This window comes from Paralichthys olivaceus, chromosome 1 (assembly GCF_024713975.1).
Source record: "Paralichthys olivaceus isolate ysfri-2021 chromosome 1, ASM2471397v2, whole genome shotgun sequence".
In the NCBI taxonomy this organism is placed as follows: domain Eukaryota; kingdom Metazoa; phylum Chordata; class Actinopteri; order Pleuronectiformes; family Paralichthyidae; genus Paralichthys; species Paralichthys olivaceus.
Genome location: NC_091093.1, coordinates 2,409,340 through 2,429,587, shown reverse-complemented (window position 1 = coordinate 2,429,587; position 20,248 = coordinate 2,409,340). Strand labels below are relative to the sequence as shown.

General features: G+C 40.2%; 1 protein-coding gene across 3 annotated transcripts in view; it reads right to left on the bottom strand.

The window, feature by feature from the left end:
* Nucleotides 1-20,248, bottom strand: part of adamtsl3 (ADAMTS-like 3) — a 153,649-nt gene that overhangs the window by 62,672 nt on the left and 70,729 nt on the right. For all 3 annotated transcript variants that reach the window (XM_020080365.2, XM_020080364.2, XM_020080366.2), the window contains exons 5-6: nt 12,331-12,376; nt 8,561-8,797 (exon numbers count right to left, since the gene is read on the bottom strand). In XM_020080365.2, coding sequence (XP_019935924.2) covers nt 8,561-8,797; nt 12,331-12,376 — 283 coding nt within the window. The remainder of the gene's footprint in view (nt 1-8,560; nt 8,798-12,330; nt 12,377-20,248) is intronic.

Below are 20,248 nucleotides of genomic sequence, written 5' to 3'. Positions count from 1 at the left end.
TGTGAACATTTTCTAACCTAAGAATCTTCATGTAAAATATTTGCAATACTGTGTTGTACCAGAATGAAGCAATAAGGGCATCAAAATGAAAGATGAAAAAACAACAGAACTATTTCCAGTTGATGTGTAAGTTCAAACAAATATCCTATCTGGTTCACTTGATTCTCCTCTCCTCTCCTGTGGTGGTATTACTAGAGACAATTGAACTCAAACTGTTTCTCTTTTTCCTGTTGCATGCATTCTCAACATTTTGTTGCAGTATTTCTCTTAAAACTGGTGATTTAGACTTTGCCACCCCAAACTATTATGTTACCCCTTAAATCACTTTAACACTGTTCAGTATGTGTTGAGATGTTAAATTTATTCCAGAAGTAAAAGTATGTTTTATCCCTGGGTTTGATTCAAGTAACAACTGCTCTCGTGCACACAAACAGACACAGCCTAATGTAGACATGCTGAGGCTTGACATGCTGAAGTGCTGTGACAGGCTTACAAAACAAAATGGCACATACACATGGATACACAGCACTGCACATTTTAGCTTCTCTTTCCATTTACTCCTAGGAGTTGTGTTTATCTTCTCTTCTACTTGTATACAGCTGGATTTCATGCTGCTCTGTGCTGTATTATTAATCCATACACATTCACTAGAGGAAGGATTGGCCTCATTCCGTCACTGACAGACGTCCTGCTACAACACCAGAACATAGAACACCTTTCATTCTGCCCTTTCATTCCTGCCAGGCCCAGGGCTCTCCCTGCACATCAGGGTCAGCAGCAGCTGTTGTTTGAGCACACATCCATCATCCATCTCCCATTATTGCTGCAAAGAAACCTGTGTGCCCAGTTGTTTGGAGGATTTTCACTTTAATGATGCAACAGAAAGAGCCTGAACTTCTCCAGAAATTGCTTTTTGCTCAGGCAAATTCTGTCACATCATTCAAACTAAGTTCAATTTGAGTGTCCAAGTTGTGGCCAAACAACCGTAACCAAAGTGAGAGGAGGGTAACTTTTTCTAGCCTGCAGGAAATTAGCTTGTCAATTGATTTGCTTTTTGCTTTTTCCAAACAGCAAACAGCTTTCCAAAATTAAAGTCTCCTATTTCTGAGCACTCGGCCCACACTAATGTTGATACATTTCAAAACAGGTCTTTGGCAGTGCCCATTATATTCATTATTATAGTATAATAGCCCTTCAATGACAACAAAGCTGTTGCTGTTTGGACTTTTTTTTAAATGAAAAATATGATGCAAATCTCACTCTCTCACAAGTTTTATTTTTGACTAAATATTATGACTGACATATTCATGTTTGTGACATAAAGTTGATTGAAAGTCACTGATACAGTGATTCATTGATTGATTCATTGAGTGATTCATTGAGTGATTCATTGATTGATTCATTGTGCTCACAGGAATCCAAATGGCCTCAGATTAACATGTCTCATGAGGGCATCAGGTAACATTACTGAGAAAGACATAATGCAAGACACATATTGCAGATACATTAAAGATGTGTGTAAGATTTAGGTGAAAGGGAACTATTGACAGAAATTTAATGTAGAATAATCCTCATGATGTTTCACTAGTTCATTTCATCTAAATTGTATGAATTGTAGTTTTCTTTACCCCAGAAAATGTCCTTTATATTTACATCGAGGGGACCCTCTCTACAGAGGCTGACATGTTTTTTACATTAGTCCAGACTGGACAAACTAAACATCTTTTGAGTTTTTATGAGAACTAAATTTACGACAGGTTCTTTTTCATGTTTGGAAGGGTGAGGTGAGGGGTGTTCAGCTGCAACTTTAAATTTCAACACTCGATGTCACTAAAAACTACACACTGTACCTTTAAGGTTGTTGAATAAGTCTACATTAGAACACAAAACGGTTAATTTGTCCATGCAGTCATCCAGAATGCTCTGGACAAAACATTCAATACATTGTCAACAAATATCCTTTGGATTTTAGTTGACAAGATTAAAACTGCTGCAGTGACTAGATTTAAATCAACATGACTGTGGACAGCAGCAGAGCACGTATTTCTGTATGTACATATTTGACTGTATATGGGCACAGGAAGTTAATTATGGAAGAAGTGGTTATTGTACAAAGTTTGATCTATTGGGTGTTAACAGTTAAATCATTTTGGACGTACAGACATGATAGTGATAGACAGGAGCCCAGTTATACTGTACTCTAAAGAGCCACTAGCACTGCCCAACTCTTTGCACACCATTCCTGCATTACTACTTTTATAACACCCCCTGTGGGGCTCAAGTTGATTTGTGACAGAGAATGTAATACATGCAGTCTTGAGGATTTCCCCATCTAAAATGCATATTCGTCTCACTTTCTCACAGCAGGGGGATCCTGTTCCTTTTGGTGCTGCCGTCACTCTGTCTCTATTGACCAGTACTGACCTATCGAAAAAAACGTCCTTATAGCTAAGACTAGAGCTGTGCACTGTAGACTGCCCTCATAATGAATGATTATCATGAGGTGTCAGGGATGTTGTTGCCAACAGACTGATTCACGGTGCAGTTAATACTGAGACTGGTATAATAATATTAATAATAATAATAATAATAATGGCTTGCCTTTATATAGCGCATTTCACAGGACCCAAGGATGCTTTACATATGTCCGTGAGTACAAAACCGAAGAAAAAGAAATACTACAAAACAAGATAGAAATAAAAAGTGGGGTGGAGCATTAACTGAGGCCAAAGGCTTTAGTGAAGATGCTTGAGGAGTTTTTTGACGATGTCGAGAGATTCTGTGTTGCGTATTTCAGCAAAAGTTTGTAGTTTGGTGTTGGAGAGCAAACCTGAGTTTGAGGACTGCAGCCTTCTGAGCCGAGTGTAGGGGTGGAGGAGGTCAGTTAAATATAGTGGGGCTAGGGTGTGGAGGGATTTATAGGTTAGAAGGGGGATTTTGTATTTAATACGGGCCTTTATCAGGAGCCAGTGGAGGTGACTGATGGTCGGGGTGATGTGCTGCCAGGGCTTAATGAGTGTGAGAACCCTTGCAGCAGAGTTCTGTTCATATTGGAGTTGTTTCAGGATGTTGTACAGGACTCCAGGCGGGAGGTGATGAAGGCATGAGTGAGGGTTTCTGCCAAGGAGTCAGGGAGTGAAGGCCAGAGTCTGGATATATTTCTGAAGGTGGATTTGGTGACGGATTTGATGTGGGATTGAAATGAGAGGGTGGAGTCAAGAATGACACCCAGGTTGCGGACCTCGGGGGATGGGAAGATGGAGCAGCCGTCAATGTTGAGGAGGAGATCTCCAACCTATGCACACTAACCAGGCATATCACTAACTATAATTACCGCCTCATGGTTGTATGTCTCCTCCATCCAGTCCAGTTGCATGTTTGCCCAGAAAAAAATATGTGAAGTGACTCACATGTATGAACGAAGGAACCATGAAAGATGGGACAGACAGACAGATGGGGACGTGATCACCAAGAAACAATGTCTGCAGCCATAGATGTCACCTGTGCAGAGGCAAGACTAACATCACCACCATGCAGTTGTATTTTTACCAACTAACCAAGTGGGAGGTTTCCATCTACTCTACCAGGGGTCGGCTACCCGTGACTCTGGAGCCGCATGCAGCTCTTCAGCCCCTCTGCAGTGGCTTCCTGTACAGTGTCATGCATGAACATGTTCATATCTTTTGTGAACGATGAACTGAACAAATCAATTTTCATACGGTGAATGTGAGTGATGTTCATTCACGCTGGAGTGAACGTGAGTGATGTTCATTCTTGCTGGAGTGAATGTCACTCACGTTCACATTCATTTTTTAAATCATCATCGTTTCAGGCCATCATGTGAAATACCAGGAGGGAGAGCGTGGGCAGTAGACCATGCCACGGGGCTCTCATGGGCACCCTGGCAACAGGAGCTGGAGGCCGACGGGGGACCAGGAACAGGAGTTGCAGGAACAGGAGCGGGGGATGTCAGCTTCATCGCCAACCTTGGAGCAGGAGCAGGGAATGCTGGCTTCACCACCGATACAGAAGGTCCACGTCTCTGGCCCAACATTGGGCGCCAGTGTGGCAGTAGACCATGCCACGGGGCTCTCACCACAGCGGCCAGAGACAAACCAGATGCTTTTCAGCATCTTTTATTCTTCAAACAGCACAAACATAAACTCAACAAAACTTAACTTAAACTTGCCAGCTATTTCAGCTGGTGTCTCAGCTTTGCAGCTCAGCTCATCCTCTGTATCCATGAAGTCTCCACTCATGTGACTCATCAACATTTTGTGCTCAGTGCAGGAGCACGAGTGGTAAAGTCTGTTTAAGATTGACGATGTAAAAACTGAGTTTAGCCATCAACTTTAGTTTTCACCGTTACACATTAAAACACATCAACACCAATACTCTTTATAACAAACTTTTAGGAGACGTAATGACGTACTTTAAACCCCTGCTCTTAAAATGCAGATGTGTTGTCAATTATTCACGTTTCAGTCGATCACAGTAAATCTGTTTCTGCAGTATGATAATCTTGGTCTGTGGTAATATTATTAAACGATTTAAATTCAACGTTACTTTACTTTACAGCCGCAAGAACAAACTCCAGCTCAACCATACAACTTAACAAAACGTTAGATATCTAACATGGTGGAGTTTATTCTCCAAACGCACACAGTCGCCTTCAGTTTAAAAGTTTTATCACCATAAAGTGTAACGCTTCTCTCTGCCACGTGGACCGGTTCATGTCGGTGTTGTGTCAATTTAATAATAACCCATACCCGCTCCATTAGCATAACATTAGCATTACTGCTGGTATCTTGCCTGGAGGCTAGCGGGGCTAAGCTTACAAGTCAGGTACCGGGACATCTATACCTGCTCATCACTGCTGACACATAAATAAACAGTACTTTACTCACCACAGAAACTGGAGCACAGACGTCTTTGACTTCTCCGTCAGGACAAGCAGCCCAACAACAAACCATATTATTAATCCGATATGTGAACCCCAAGGGTTAGGGTTAGGGTTTTATGAAAGAATTGTTTGACTCGTTATGTAATGATAGCTCAGCTCTATTTCATATTCATTTCCCAGTAGGTTATAGCACTGTGCCATCATACACATCTTCAGGGCCCTGGAAGAATTTCTAAAGAAATGGATTGCACTTAAGTGTTTCCTGCCAAGACGTGTCAAAATATCTGCTGTGAATATGCTCTGGTTAATTTGAGTGTAAATAAAGTTTTTCTAAAGACAAGCAATTCGGCCTGCACTGACTGTATGCTTCATATTAAAGGTTTATCAGATGAGTGGGAATGCCCCTCAACCACACATTTGGAGTTGTTAAATAGGAGGGGACTGTGTCTAAAAACTTGAGGAAAAAAGGTGACAAATGTTCTCACGTCAGACAGATTGAAAGTTAAATATGCACTGCACATTTAATTTGTCTTACTGGGAACAGTGTGATAAAAGTCTAAAGAAACAACTGCTAAAACGCGTTCATATTAAGTTTGCAAAGTCAGGGGTAAAGGTTATATTTGAAGATTGTTCAGCTGTCTCAATGTGGTTAAAAAGGTTACAGCATGTGAAAAACATTATTGAACCTTAATGTCGTCACTACTCATGGTACCAGTCCTATTTAGACCAAATAACTCAAAATGAGTGTGTCCATTCATGACTGTAAATATTTGAACTATAGACTTGGTTGGATGACAAACCATGCAGCATAGGTTGTTTAAGCATACTGAGATTACTGGTTTGCATTAATGGGTAAAGCTTTGGTACAGAAACCATACACTCTGCTTCACCCCCTTCTAATCCTGATGAAATCAAACAGGGGTCGAAAATGCCAAAGAGTATAACATTCACATTGCTTCTGTGCACTTTTCAAATAAACATTGTTAAATCGTGAATCAAGTCTCTCCTGATTGAAATCAAATTGAGGAGTTGCCATGCATGCAACCAATCACGAGTCAGTCTCAGCTGTCAATCATGATGTTTCAATCCACTTTTATAAAATCAATTAACAGATCAGAAACATTAATACTTGAACATACTGTAGATCACTGTCGTGAGAACTACCTAGAATAGCACAAACCTTTGTAAAAATGTCCTTAACCTGTATTTTCCCTTTTTAATTTGGTCCATGCCCCCACCATGGGGATATCAAGATGATTTGACTTCTCTATTGGTATTGATAGCATCTCTGACGTGTAGTGTAGTGGGGTTGATAATGAAATAATCTAATGAAACACAGACAAAGTCAAGAATAGAAGGATGGTGCCAAGACGCATTGAGGACACATTTGAGATCAGATTACTCAGAACATAAATAGATGTGGTGTGAATCACACTTGGCTACATTCTTTATGTAGTGTGAACCTACACACCACATATGATTTTTGTGTATTTTTTCTTTTCTAGTTTTTGATTTTTTAAATAAAAAAATTCACTCTCTCCCCCTCTTTCTCTTTCTCTCTCTCTGCCTCTTGGATTGAAACATGCATAAACACATTGCCAGCAGATAGGTCCGTCGCAGTCAGACTGGCCTTGGTGAAAAGAAAAAATGTATGTATTAACTTGCTGGTAACAAGGGAAGTGAGATCTGCTCAAAAGAAAGCACATGTGGGGACATGCTCTACTGCCAGATGTGAAATGATGACGTTAAAGTCATCCACTTGTGATTAGATGTTAACAACAGGTCTGAACGTGGGTACGAATATGCAACATTATAACATAACTTACATCCTACATTCTCCCATTAAACTTTGAAGATTAAAATGGAGGACTACGTATAGAAATGCATTTTATAGTACAAACAAGAGTTTACCTGTTGCTTTGTGTGTTTCTCAATATTAAATGCTTTTCAAACTTTTTTGTCAAGAACCTCATACAGAATGAAACATGGTCAAACTGACAGCAGCAACAAATGAAAACCAACAATCTGTTCAGACCTCATCAATTCTTGTTCCACACTTCAACAAAGCAGATTGGAACTCAAACATTCACTTGACAGTTGGACAAGAACTGTCAGAATATATTTTACTATATTATAATAGGTTTCTACCCCATTTCTGTTCCGTTTACTCACTTCATCACCTTTTGCAAAAGAGTATTCATACATAATTCTTTGTCAGGTGTTATACATGAGCTCCTCTTCCTCCTGTCATGCAGTCACAAACAACCTCCAATGAAGCAGCAGCCTGGGAGGGGGAGCAGTCCACAGTAAATCCCACTCAGTGTCCTAAAACAAAGCTCTCCTAAATATAGAGTCTCTGACATGATTATGACACTGCAGGGACCAGAGTTTCCATGTCCTAGCTCACCCGTGCATTTCCTCATGGCCCTTTACTATACGTGGGAACACATTACTGGCTGCAAAGCAAAGCAGCGATGAATACTCACTATAGAGCGAGTGGTCAAAAGGACAAAATTAGATAAAGAAGTACAGAACCAGGCTGAGCTCTAGGATAACAGGGAACTTTCTAAAGAAAAAAGGAGAGCATCGGTGTTCTCAGCAAAAGGCAAAACAGCAACATATTGTATCTTATTTTAAAAGGAACAGCGTGCAGTGAAATAAGGTTAATTTAATAAGAATACTGGTCATAACCCTGATCATGTAATAGCTGCTGTGTGTGTGTGTTTGTGTGTGTGTGTGTGTGTGTGTGTGTACAAAATAACTCAACAAAGCAAGCATATGTTCACAACATATAGTGAAAAAATATTACTTGGGAGCATATCTCTAGATTACTAACTTCTGGAGCTGATTGGTTAAAATGTCAAGGTCAAGGTCAACAAAAATATGGTTGAAGATATTTCCATAATTAATCGAGACACAATCTAAAGCTTATATACTGCAGGATATATGTTGCCCCTGTGTGATGCTAAAAGCTGTTGGTAGTTAAACAGGGATTTCCTTCCCCTGAATCTGAATGGCAGCACATAGGGTGTCTCTTGAAGTGGGAATAAAACCTATTATCTGTCACGGCTCTGGACATTTCCATGGTGTTTCCTGCATCCCTCCTCCTTTTCCTCCTCCTGTGTGTGTGTGTGTGTGTGTGTGTGTGTGTGTGTGTGTGTCATTAATGGAGAAAATATTACATTTGTGGGAAAAACACATGGCCCTACCCCTTTATCCCAACAAGAATAAGGACACCATACACTACACGTAGTAGTGCAAAACGGAGGGGAAGGGCAAAGGGAAAGGGAGAAGGGGTGAAATGGGATTGAGCCTAAGAAATAAAATCCAGGGTTCAATATATTAAGTATGATAAAGACAGGGAAGTGCAGAAAATGACAAAGAGCTGCAAAGAACAAGTTTTACATGTACGCTCCTCACATGCATGCACTTTCAATAAATTAATAAAACTCAACATGAAATATGAACAAAGCTTTACAGGACACACAAGAGCCTCTGCTCCAGCTAACAGGTGTTGAAACTAAACTGTCCTCATTTTTTTGTTTTGCTGCAATTTTATACCGTTGCTCTATTTACCAACACGGTGAGATAACTGTTGGAAGTGTCTGACTACACAATATCTGATAATAACAATATCTCTATGATATGACCCCTTACCTGACACACTCCATTGATGCACATGTTAAAGGCATCTGCCTGACATCGTGTCCCATCCAGAACCTTAGGGGCAAGTTCAACGGTGAGGCTTCTCCCTTTAGCCTGGCACTGCAAGATGCAGGGTGCAGAGGGGTCATACGGTGCTGGGACCCACTCATACGTGACACCCTGGTACTTGATATCATTGTGGGCTGAACACTGCTGGGCCCGGAAATCACCTGACTCTGCAGGGCAGTCCTGACGAAAGGAATAACAAGATCAAGGATAGGTGTTGGAATGTGACACCACAATAAATCATTATGATTCATTTTAGTACATTGGCAATCAAAATATGTAATTTAACTGTATGTAAAAAGATTAATAGTAATTGTTAAGTTATAATTTCAATAATCAAATGATTGACAAACAGCTTTTAATAATCCATTTTATGGTTCACATTTTCTCTTGCATCTGTGGAGTCTTGGTTACTGACTTCTAATCAATACAAGTTATAGCAAACATCGATTTAATCAATGCAGATTCCAAAGTATTTAGATGTATTAAATATTTAACAGCAAACGTTTAATGAGGAAATAATTTAATTAATCACGTTTGACCTCAAGGATACACGATATGTTTAATGGGAGAAAAACAAAATATAAAGCAACTGATTGTGTAAAGAGGCAAATGTTTGATTTTAACTTTAATTTAATTTAACTAGAGCAGAATTAGCTTTAAAGAAGTGGTGTATTTGTGTGTGTGTGTGTGTGTGTGTGTGTGTCACATCTTCACACAGCTACACTCTGTCAGTCTATATATCCTCTGGACACCTACAGTACTTGAGTCCTGTAAGCCGAGTCTTCAGTTCAGATGAACCAAGCCTACATGCGTAAATAAGTGCAGTACCTGGTCATGTAGATAAAAGCATAGATAAAAAGGAGATTTTATCACAGGGGTGGGAACGTCTATGCATCCCACTAGTTTGATTGATTGGGCCACCAAGGCAAGTCATAAATGTAAAAAAAAATAAAAACACACAGACACATGAGCACATACGACTTAAAATCTGTGAAGTGCCACAAAAAATGTCTTGGTCACACCAGTCCGCCTGCATTTAGCTGCTCTGTCTGTCCTCTCTCCTTAGTCATTGAGCGAGGTGGAGATTACATTCACCACAGGCCCCAGGCCCTCTCACTCACAAACTGACACATGGACAGTGAAGCAGAGATAAGATGAGAACTCGTTAACGTGAAGAGGCGGTAAATGTCAAAGGGCGTGAGTGTGAACACAGGGTTTCCATGACTGACCAACAATGATAAATTATTAGTGCCGCTGTTTCAGAATCAGTGCCAAATCAGCAGTTGGTTTGTACCATGTCAGAGTCTCCTGCGTTGGTGTCTTCCCTCCACACTCCTGCTGACCTGCGCTCACTTTAAACTTTAACAATAAACACCAACAATCACAAGTTATTAGAAACTCAGCAGTACTGAAGTTTACTTTGTGTTTGTGAGACAGGTGTACACACACGCACGCACGCACAAGCACGCACACACACACACACACACACACACAGAGGAAACGCTGGCATATTGACCTACTACAACACAAAGCTAACAGACTAATGTTTATTATAACCACACCATCCTTTTTACTGAGCTGGTTATTCATCAAGGATATTTTAATATTTGTAATTCTAATTCATTCATTGTCAGACTGAATATTTTTAAGAATGAAGTTCATTGCTCTTATATGAAATAATGTACTTAATAGCATGAATATGCTACAAAATTGTCATCGTATCAGTGGTATGAAATGGTTGCAAAATGATGACAATAATAAATAACTGTGATAGAACACTGATGTTACTGAATCATGAAAATATTTGATTGCATACAGAGAACTCACACTATTACTGGACTGGGAATAATACTCAGAGACACAGAGGTGGCATTATGAAACCATTAAATTATATTTTCTTAAAGTAGAACACAGGGCAGGCGGTTTACACAGGTGTATATTCTGTAGGAGAAATGAAACATAAAATATAATGTCTGTTGGACTTGATGATTTTACACATATGTTACAGTATCTTTTACAAACAACTGACAAATGCAGAGCAAGATAACCAGACAGCAGGTGGGTTTATTTTTAAAGTGATTAAATTCTGGCAAATTAATTGAAAGACATTTGAAAAGATATTGCAGAGAACCTTTAAACAATAAGTCTGTTAATATGACACAAAAATGACATTTGTTTAGGGAAACATCATGATTTGGGTTAAAATAAGCTCTCTGTTAAGGGCTCTGTTAACTATGTAAAGGTGAGACCTCAAAATTACAATGTAATAATAGGTTGATACTTTTCAATGTCGTGCATGCAAGCATGAAAAAATGGCTTGCTACAATAATTCATCGTTTGTACAGGTCACTGAAATATCACTTCTCATTCTGCTTTTAATGTGAAGGGGGGCAAAATCTATGGTCACCATCCTGAGACCCCAAATTTCCAAAGATTATCTGAAGCTAAAAATAGGCCAAGTTAAATCAAGTACATCTTCATCATCCCATACATATACATTTTAACATCGTTTCTCAATACAACTCCTCGCACGTAATAACATGAAGAATTATTATAACATGAAGAAGCTGCTTTCATACTCACATGGTCACATAATTAGTCCATGTACTATGAAACTTCCTTGAGACATGTCTTCTTTGGGATTTTGAATCCACAGCTAGCTTACCCTCTCAGACCACCATAACAGAGTTCAGCAAAGAGTCTGTGATGTAGCATTTGACACTAGGCCTGGGCCGATAATCAATAAATCAATTAATCGCACGATAAATTAAAATGAACTCGATAATTTTGCCAGCCTCGATATATCGCCATGTGCACGCGTGTTTTGTTTTCCTAGCCTCTCGCCGGATGACAAGAGGGTTCACTCTGTGCTCGGTCTCAGCACCTGGGGGCGTTGGTTGCGGAATGAACGGAGTGAACCCTCGGCGGGGCCGCTAGCATTAGCTACACATGCTACACGCACAGAGTGCAGCGAGTGAGCGTCGTGCGAGGAGAAAAGATGATTGCAAAGTCAAACGCTACAGCCCACAGTGTGGAAATGTTTCGGCTCCAATGCGAATGAGCAAGGTTAGCCCATCAACACGGACGAGCCAGTTCAAAAGTGGTGGCAACGGAAAAAGGCAACACAACAAAGTTGCATGCCACCTGAAGCATCACCACCCGACCCAGTGTTCCCAGCTGGGGAAACAAAGTGCAGCTCGAGATGCAGAGCCTTCGTCCCGACAGTCAACACTCACTGAGGCGTTCGGTCGACAAAGTCAATATAAACGGAACAGCGCAAAATGGTGTGCGCTCATTGAAAGTGAAGTTCACTAATCGCTAAAGGTAAAAAAACACTGAGAAATAAAAGTTTATTGTCTTTGAAAGGGTGTGCATTATTATTATATATTATCATGTTGACAATAATATCGTTTATCGGCAATGGTTCGTGTGACAATATATCGTCCAGCAAAATGTGTTATCGTCCCAGGCCTATTTGACACACATTTTAGTTTAGTATTCATCTGGCTTTTACAGGAATGAGAGATGGCACTTATTATTTCATGTTAAGCCCAAACAAGATCCATGATTATTAACATCCTATACAACCTTTGCACTTCATGCAAAAACCTTTATTTTTACACTACTAAACTAAATCAATCTATTATCTCCTCAAGTTAACACATATTATCGCAAACTAAATTTTATCAATGATTTATAAGGAGAAGACTCACCGTATTACTGCAGGTTCTGTAGCGGATGTTTTTTCCATCACAGTTTCTGCACAATAAGGGAAAAAAATGGGGAAAAAAAGTTTAGCACAAAGTAAACCAACTGGTGACTCAGGGAAAAGTCAAAACATAATGTTTAAGAATAAGTCTGAAAAGCATGGAATGAAAAGAAGAGATGAGTAAATACAGATATATGGGTCCATATTCACATTCATCATCACAACATGCATGATTTGCTGGAAACACCTCACGTGAGTAGAGATCACATAACAGATAAGATCCTTATTTTACCATCTAAATTACAACCGATAATACTTAGTGTCACAAAAGGATCAAATTATCGTACACCATGCGTTATTCATGGTTCATCTTACAAAATGGTACAATTAACTTAAAAATACAATTAATATTGTATATCTGGCAACACTGCACTACACCTTATAATTGATTATATTAGTCTCTGAGCTCTGGAGGGATGAAACACCCTTCTTCTTAAAATGATTTCGTAATCTGAAATTTTGCAGATGAAGGTAAAGGGCACTATCTCTGAAGAGTTATGGTTTGGTGAAAACCTTTGTTTTTTCCTTTTTCTTTAAGATATTTTCTGCACATTATGCCTTGATAAGAAAAGGTTAAGTCAAGGACAAAAGGGGAGAGAGAGTGGAGAAGACATGCAACAAATAGCCTCCATATGTTGGAAACTAAGGAGCTTTTGGAAATGCCACCATATTGTTAGGGCTGGACGATTCTGGAAAAAATAATAATCACGATTATTTTGATTGATATTGAAATCACGATTAATAAACACGTTTATTCATTGATTTCAAAAAAAGTGTTTATTGCGCCACCAAAACTCAACTTTAAATATAACTTTTAGAAAAACAACCAGTAATAACGTCACCGCCTCCGTTATCTCTCGCTGTCGCCGGGAGCCGGTGGGATATGGAGCGGCATTGTAAAGAGTGTCCTCAATGGAGAACTGTGTTGCGGTGGCGGTGGCTGAAGTTGACGCTATTGCACTTTTTTGGGTCTTTTGCTCCGTAAATACTTCGTCATAGACCACTTTATGGCTGAACTTTGAATGGATAAACATATTTGTCGCGTTGCCCTGGGGTGCAGACACGACGGCGTGACAAACTTTGCAAACAATCTCTTTCTGCTCTACGTCCGATGATTTGAAGCCAAAATGTCTCCAAATGACCGAACTTGTCCTACCTTTCTTTTCAACTAAAGGTTCAGGCTGCTTTCCTGCCATGTTGTCAATCGCTCTTTCCACAATTGATCCACAAACTCACTGCTGCAGCTGCAGGCAACATAGGTGCGTTCACTTTGCTTTTACAGCGCAGTAATTAGCATACACGAAGCACATTAATTGTTTTTCTTCTATTACAGTTTTTTCATGATCGTGAGAAGCCAAAATCGAAATCGGGATCAAATTTCATTTAATCGTCCAGCCCTACATATTGTTTTCATTATTTTCATCAAACCATTCAGTGACCACTCTTGTCCTCTGGATTGGGGCTTTGTCATGTCATCCCTCCTCTAATTTGTCAGGATTTTATTTTTGAGTCAATTGTTTCAAGTGCCTACTGTTCATGTTGAAATTGTGACAAAATATTCATGAGGCTCCATACATATAATTCACTCACACTGTCTAGTTTTGTGTCGTTATGCTTCTCTCCCCCGCAGTTTTTTTGTGCAATATGTTCTATGCCTCTTACAGGTTTGGAATATTTTTTCCTCTTTCTCACCTAGAACTTTGATGAGCTTCTCTGGATCAGACAGGGCTGCAGGTAAATTCCTAAAGTACAGACTCAACATGATGGATAACTACACACATACACAAACACATACAGAGACACATACCCATGCACACAGCCAAACAACTGTAAGGTTACAGCACACCCCACCTGCAGCACACATAACTGAGCCAGCAGCCATCTCAGCGATTCACTAAGCTCCAGCTGGCAGAGTCCAAAATGCGGGCGCACACACACACACACACACATACAGCATGTCAGAATAAATACCCGCCCTGTGTGAAATGTGACCTGGCACAACATTCGTTTCCCCATGACAGCATGGACACGCTGTTAAACCCTTTCCACCTTGTTAGCAACAATAACAAAACCCAGTCTCTCTGTGTGTGTTAACTGCCGTAAAGTCCACATTTCTCCTGCATCCTTACAATAACTGTCGACTGAACTGGTAGCAGCTCATTCATGCCAGTGTAAAGTAGGCCTGGTATAATCTGCCATTCAGGGCAGACATGGAGCTGAAAATCACTGAAACCATTCAGCAAGCTCCAAACTAATCCAGGCCCAAACAACCGCAAGCCATGGCTCCATATTAATGGACCTGTTGATACATTTTCCCACTAAAAATCACTAACTAATGTTTGTGTTTGGGTGTCCTCCAGTTAGTGCATACTTGTGTATAGCTGGGTCACCTGTGTTTTCAGGGTCTGAACAAAAATGCACTTTTGGTCACTGTAATGCAATCTGCCTCATTTTACACAAGCAGTATACTTTCTGTTGGTTGTAACATACATCTAATGATGCACTTCGAAACATGCTCCATAATAGTACCTCGGGTCATCGGGTGTTTCAGGTCTTTTAAAATTTTGCCCAGTTGACCCGACCAGGAGTGATCAGTTTGTGTCCTGTGTCCAAGAAGCAATAGCCCATTGCTTGTCCCTACTGATTCGCAACCATCCAGTGAACCGGGGTTGTTGTCCCAGGTCCCCTCATTTGCCAGTCAAATTTTGACGCCTGTCTGGACTCTCTATGTTGGCGTTTGGTGGTCACATGGTTTTGAGAATGTAATTCTACACCTTGGTGCTCTAAGATGCTGTCTATGTGCTACAAAGTTCCCCTTCCTTGGCACAAAGGATGTTTCCATGTTGCCCCGGTAGAGGAGGATTGGTGGAAACATCATACACTTACTGGATGAGAAACTTGCAATAGGGTCCCGCCTTCCACAAGTTGGACCAAGGGATTTTTCTGGTCCATGCCCTTTTCTGCCACATCACCACAATTTGGATGCAGCTCCTAAACTCTGGCCCTCACTTATTAAAAAGACCAGGTGCCATCTCTTCTTACCCTTGGCTCTGTTGTACGGAATTAATGGGATGCTGATTTGAAACTGCTCTGCCAACTTCCACATCTTGCACAAGGGCTCTTTGTGATGCAGTCATAATTCCATCTTGTCCACTGCCTCCTGGGAACTCTTATTTCCTGCTGGTGCTGATCTTTATGTTGGCCTGGGAGACGTTTGTGTCATTGGATTACCTGTACTGCAGCACCTCCCTGGCTTGGGTAACCATGTGTGTTGGGTGGGAGTTTAAGCCTGTTACTCTGCCTATGTGGGGCGATGCTGCTCAGGCTTCTTGGTAGCCCCTATTACACAGAGGAGACCACTTATCATCCTATCAAATCCCTTGACCATGGAAATTGGGAATTCATACACCAGTGATGGCCAGATCTTGGTTTCTTCAAGGTTCTTCATGGGTTTCTCTAAAACTGACAGGATATGAATAGAAGTGAAAACAGTTAACCACCTTCCTTTTCTTTAGTATGTGGGAGCTGGATTTTCTGGCATGAAGTACACCTAAGCCCAAGTGGTGAGTCTCTCGAGGTATTCATCTGCTTCCTTTTTCCAGTGTCGCCTTCACTATTGACGGGTATGGAACCATATGCTTATGCTTATATGTGAGATTCAGCCATAGCAGGCTGAAAGTCACCACTTATGATAATAATAATAATAATAATAATTTGGGTTTGTATAGCGCCTTTCAGGGTACCCAAGGTGCTTTACAGGGGGTAAACACAAAATAAAAGAAACAAACACAAGATAATAATTCTGATACTGATACTGATGGTTGGCTGATGCTAAAGTCCATAAGCTGTGGTGAACAAGTGGGTCTTCATGAGTTTCCTGTAAGTGTCCAAAGATAACTTCCTTAGCATTCCTCTCTGGTCAGCTGTGTGACACCAACACCAATGTGCTACATACATCCTGGGGCTCTCATCACTGAGCATTGAGAGTCTTAAACAGCTGGTTGTTAGTAGAATGCTCCTCCATTAGAACCCATACACTTTCTGTATGTCTCCATTGCTGGTTCAAATTCCTCCTCCTCCAGATCTCCCTAAAAAGCTTCCAAAGTCTGTGTGTTTGAGGTCTCTTGTACTCTAGGGTAGTCCACTGGGTTTAGGGGCTGACCCAGCTCTAGTAGCCTTGATAACAGCTTGGATTTCCTTCCAGCTAGGTTATTTCATGTTGAACTCTGTGGTAGATCTTAGTTGACTGATGAGGGCTGTGCATTCTCCAAGTTCTTATCTTCATGCTGCATCACTGTGCTTCTTGTTTGAGTGTGTCAACTAGCCACTAGGTAAGGGTTTTCTAGGAAGTGTGTGTTTCCTGGTTCTTTTTTGGACCGGCTCCTGTGTCATTGTGCTGTATCTTTGTTCCTAAAGATACGGCAGAGTTCAGCCAGCCCTTTTTCGCATCCTTGCTTGCCCATTTAAACTGCCTCTTCAAGAGGCACAGTTCATGTCTCAGCCTTGTGATCTTTTCTGCGCTGCAAACTAGCGTCACTCCTTCCCTCTGCTGGCTAGAGGTCATTTCACCCACTGGGGTTGTGCAATGCATGGTACCAAAGTTTGGAGGTCCTGGGCACAATGGGGGCAATCCTTGCCCAGCTCCTCATGCATCTCACCAAGGTTGTTCACTGTGCATTGCTTTAGTTGTCTCAACAAGCATTTCATCTTGTTCTGGTATATCTTCAAACTAGGAATGGGTGAGGGGGTAAACAGGGTAGATCAATCGTCCTCAAACCAGATGTCCTGGACATTTAGCCATTGGTAATATATCATATTTTTTATGTTGTGATTACACTTTATTTCCATTTTTCCTGCCATCTTCTCCCTTCCTATCACATCTACTACCCTAAAAGAGTACACAAGGACTGGTTTATTCCACTAGACTCAGATCTTCATGTACCCTAAGTTGTAGACATGCTACAACTGCCTCTGCACTGCACTTTGAATGTTGAATTTCACTCTGCTCTTTGCCAATCTCTGCTTGCTAACACCAGTTTTTGCCTGTGGATCACCTATACCTACCTGTAATATCTGCCACACTCAGCCTGCCTTGCTCTGATGGGTTACAATGTTTGGAGGCTCTATGCTCTGTTAAGCCTTGAACCTGACTTTCAGCAAACATGATCACATTTTAAAGCTTGTTTCATGTTTTACAACATATTTTCTTTATATATATTTTTTGTTTTATAACTTCTTTAACTGTTTTGCTTGAACTTTTTTGATCTCTAATCTGTCTTTGTGCCCGGGTTTTTCAATAATAGAACAAGTGAAGGTGGCCCAATCACAACAAATCTCCTAGATAATCTTAACATCCTTAACAGCAGAAGGACATAACAAGCAATCACAACGATACCTTCATGTCTGATTGATTGTAAAAGCCTCCTGAATATGTGATTTACACAGAATGAATCGGCAGCATTTTGTTGTCTGTGGTCAAGAAACAGCTGAGAAAATATATAGGGATGATTACAACACATAGTGTTGTAATGGGAGTTTGACTCCATTTGAAATACTGAGGAAAAGACATTCTTGTAGCCTGTCAGGAGACAGATGTTGAGATGTAAATAACTAACAATAACATATGGAGTGAATAAATTAGACTAAGTGCTTCAAACACTGTCCAGTGCTACTTAACACTGGCTATAAATCAGTAATTACAAGGCATTCAGGCATGACTAAACAAAGGCAAACACTGAGAAGAAGAAAAAACAAATACGACTGTGAGGAACCAGTCTGGAACAAGGTGTGTGAGATTTCAGGGTACATTTAATTCCTTGCTAATTTAAATGCAAAAATTAGAGAATCAAATTTCATAACATGCAATTAAAACCATTTGTATATGAATCGATCAAGAACACAGTTTAGACGTCACTTTAGGGCTAGGGTTTTTTTAAATCAATGTTATATCAAAAAGTAATCAACTTAAAGTAACCAGCACTTTCAAAGAGTAGTTGTACCGTTGCCAAATGTTGACATTAAAGAATAAAAATTCAAAGCAACATAATTTAACAATATTAAAATAGATCAAATCTACATGCTCGTGTTTAAATCAACAGTGGGACAGTGTTGATTCTTTCAGTCACAGACAATTTTTTCCTGTCTTTGTTGAGTGTTTCTGTATGATGACAGACAGAGCAAGTGGAAGTTAATGTAGCCTTAAAGGGGAGAAAGACAGTCTGGCACCAGAGGAGGCAAAGCAACAGACAAAGACAAACTCCACCTCCAAAAGAAAAAAAAACAGGCACGCACAGAGGGCCAGGATGTGTGTGTGTTGCAGATGAAGCCAGATGCACAGATATACACACACACATATATATATTGTCTTTAGGTCTGTGTGCTACTTACTGCCATCAACTTCGATCTCCAGACATAATTAGTGAGGCCTGGTAGTGTGTGAGTATATATACAGTATGTATATATATATAAACTAGATAAGATCTATATAATATACTATATAATATAATAAATAATATAATAAATAATAGTATATGGTATATATCTTCAGTCTAATGTTTCATCTGAGTTTTGCAATTGCAGTTTGTACTTCTGATGGCAAATCGGATCAGCAACTGAATCAGAAAGCTGTGACCTAAGTTGACATGGTCTTCAGAGTCACATGAATATCTGTCTTTTAACAATGGTAACTCTGCAACCCATAGGAAACATTCAATGCATTAGACCACCTCCAGAAAAACCCAAAGTCCACTCTGCACACTGTATTTTCTCTTCTATTATCTCTCTTTTAGTACCTCTTGTATCAACTTACAACCACAAGGTGCCAATTAACAAGCTTTAGCTCTGCTATGTATATTCACTATATGGGTGGTTTATTAGCATGCTGTAAAGCTCAAAATCATGTCTTTGATGGCCAAACAGGGAGATGTTTTAGCAGTGGCATGGCTGTGAAAGTGAGACTCAGTTGTATTCAGAAATAATGGAGACAAATGTGTTGTAGGGAGGCTACAGAACTTTGCCTCAGGGCACAGTCTGAAATAGATTGGCTGTTATGACTTCCTAAACAAGCAACACTGCACCACAAATCGCTGAGCAGAGACAGGTTGAGACCGACAGTGAGAGCAGACAGCCTGATTTGGAAACTGCAGGGATTTGAAACCCACACACTTGTGTGTTTATCAGGAACATACAGAAAACACCCAATGCAGTCTCCCTCTTCCCGTCTCCCTGTTATCCCATCCATAACGGCCTGCAGAGATGCTCTGCACTCTGTCAGAGTTTCCAGCCCTGTCTTTACCTCTCTCTCTGTTTTCAGTGGTGTTGATGTATTCCCACACTGAGCAATGACTCACGACAGTATGGGTTGCTTAAAGCTTCAGTGTGTAAGATTTAGGTGAAAGGGATCTATTGGCAAAAATTTGATAAAAATATAATCCTCTAAATTCTACAAATCGTTTCATTTATCCTAAAAATTGGCCCTTTTATTTAAATACTTTATATTTACATCAGGAGCGGGTCCTCTCTATGGAGGCAGCCATGGTTTTTACAGTAGCTCAAACTGGACAAACTATATCTTTTGAGTTTTATGACAACTGTCTACCACAGGTTCTCTTTCACGTTTGGAAGTGCAGGGTGAGGGGAGGAGTATTCAGCTAAAAATTGCAACTTCACCACTAGATATCACTAAATTCTACACACTGAACCTTAACCATGTTTTACAGGACTGATATTGTGTGTAATTTGGTGCAGATCTAAATAGAAACCCAGATATAGTGAATTTAAATAGTATTTCTTACAGGGACTGAGAGTTGTAGTTGATTTTGTTTATAAGTGATGCACACTGAAGACCAAGGTTTCATGGTTAC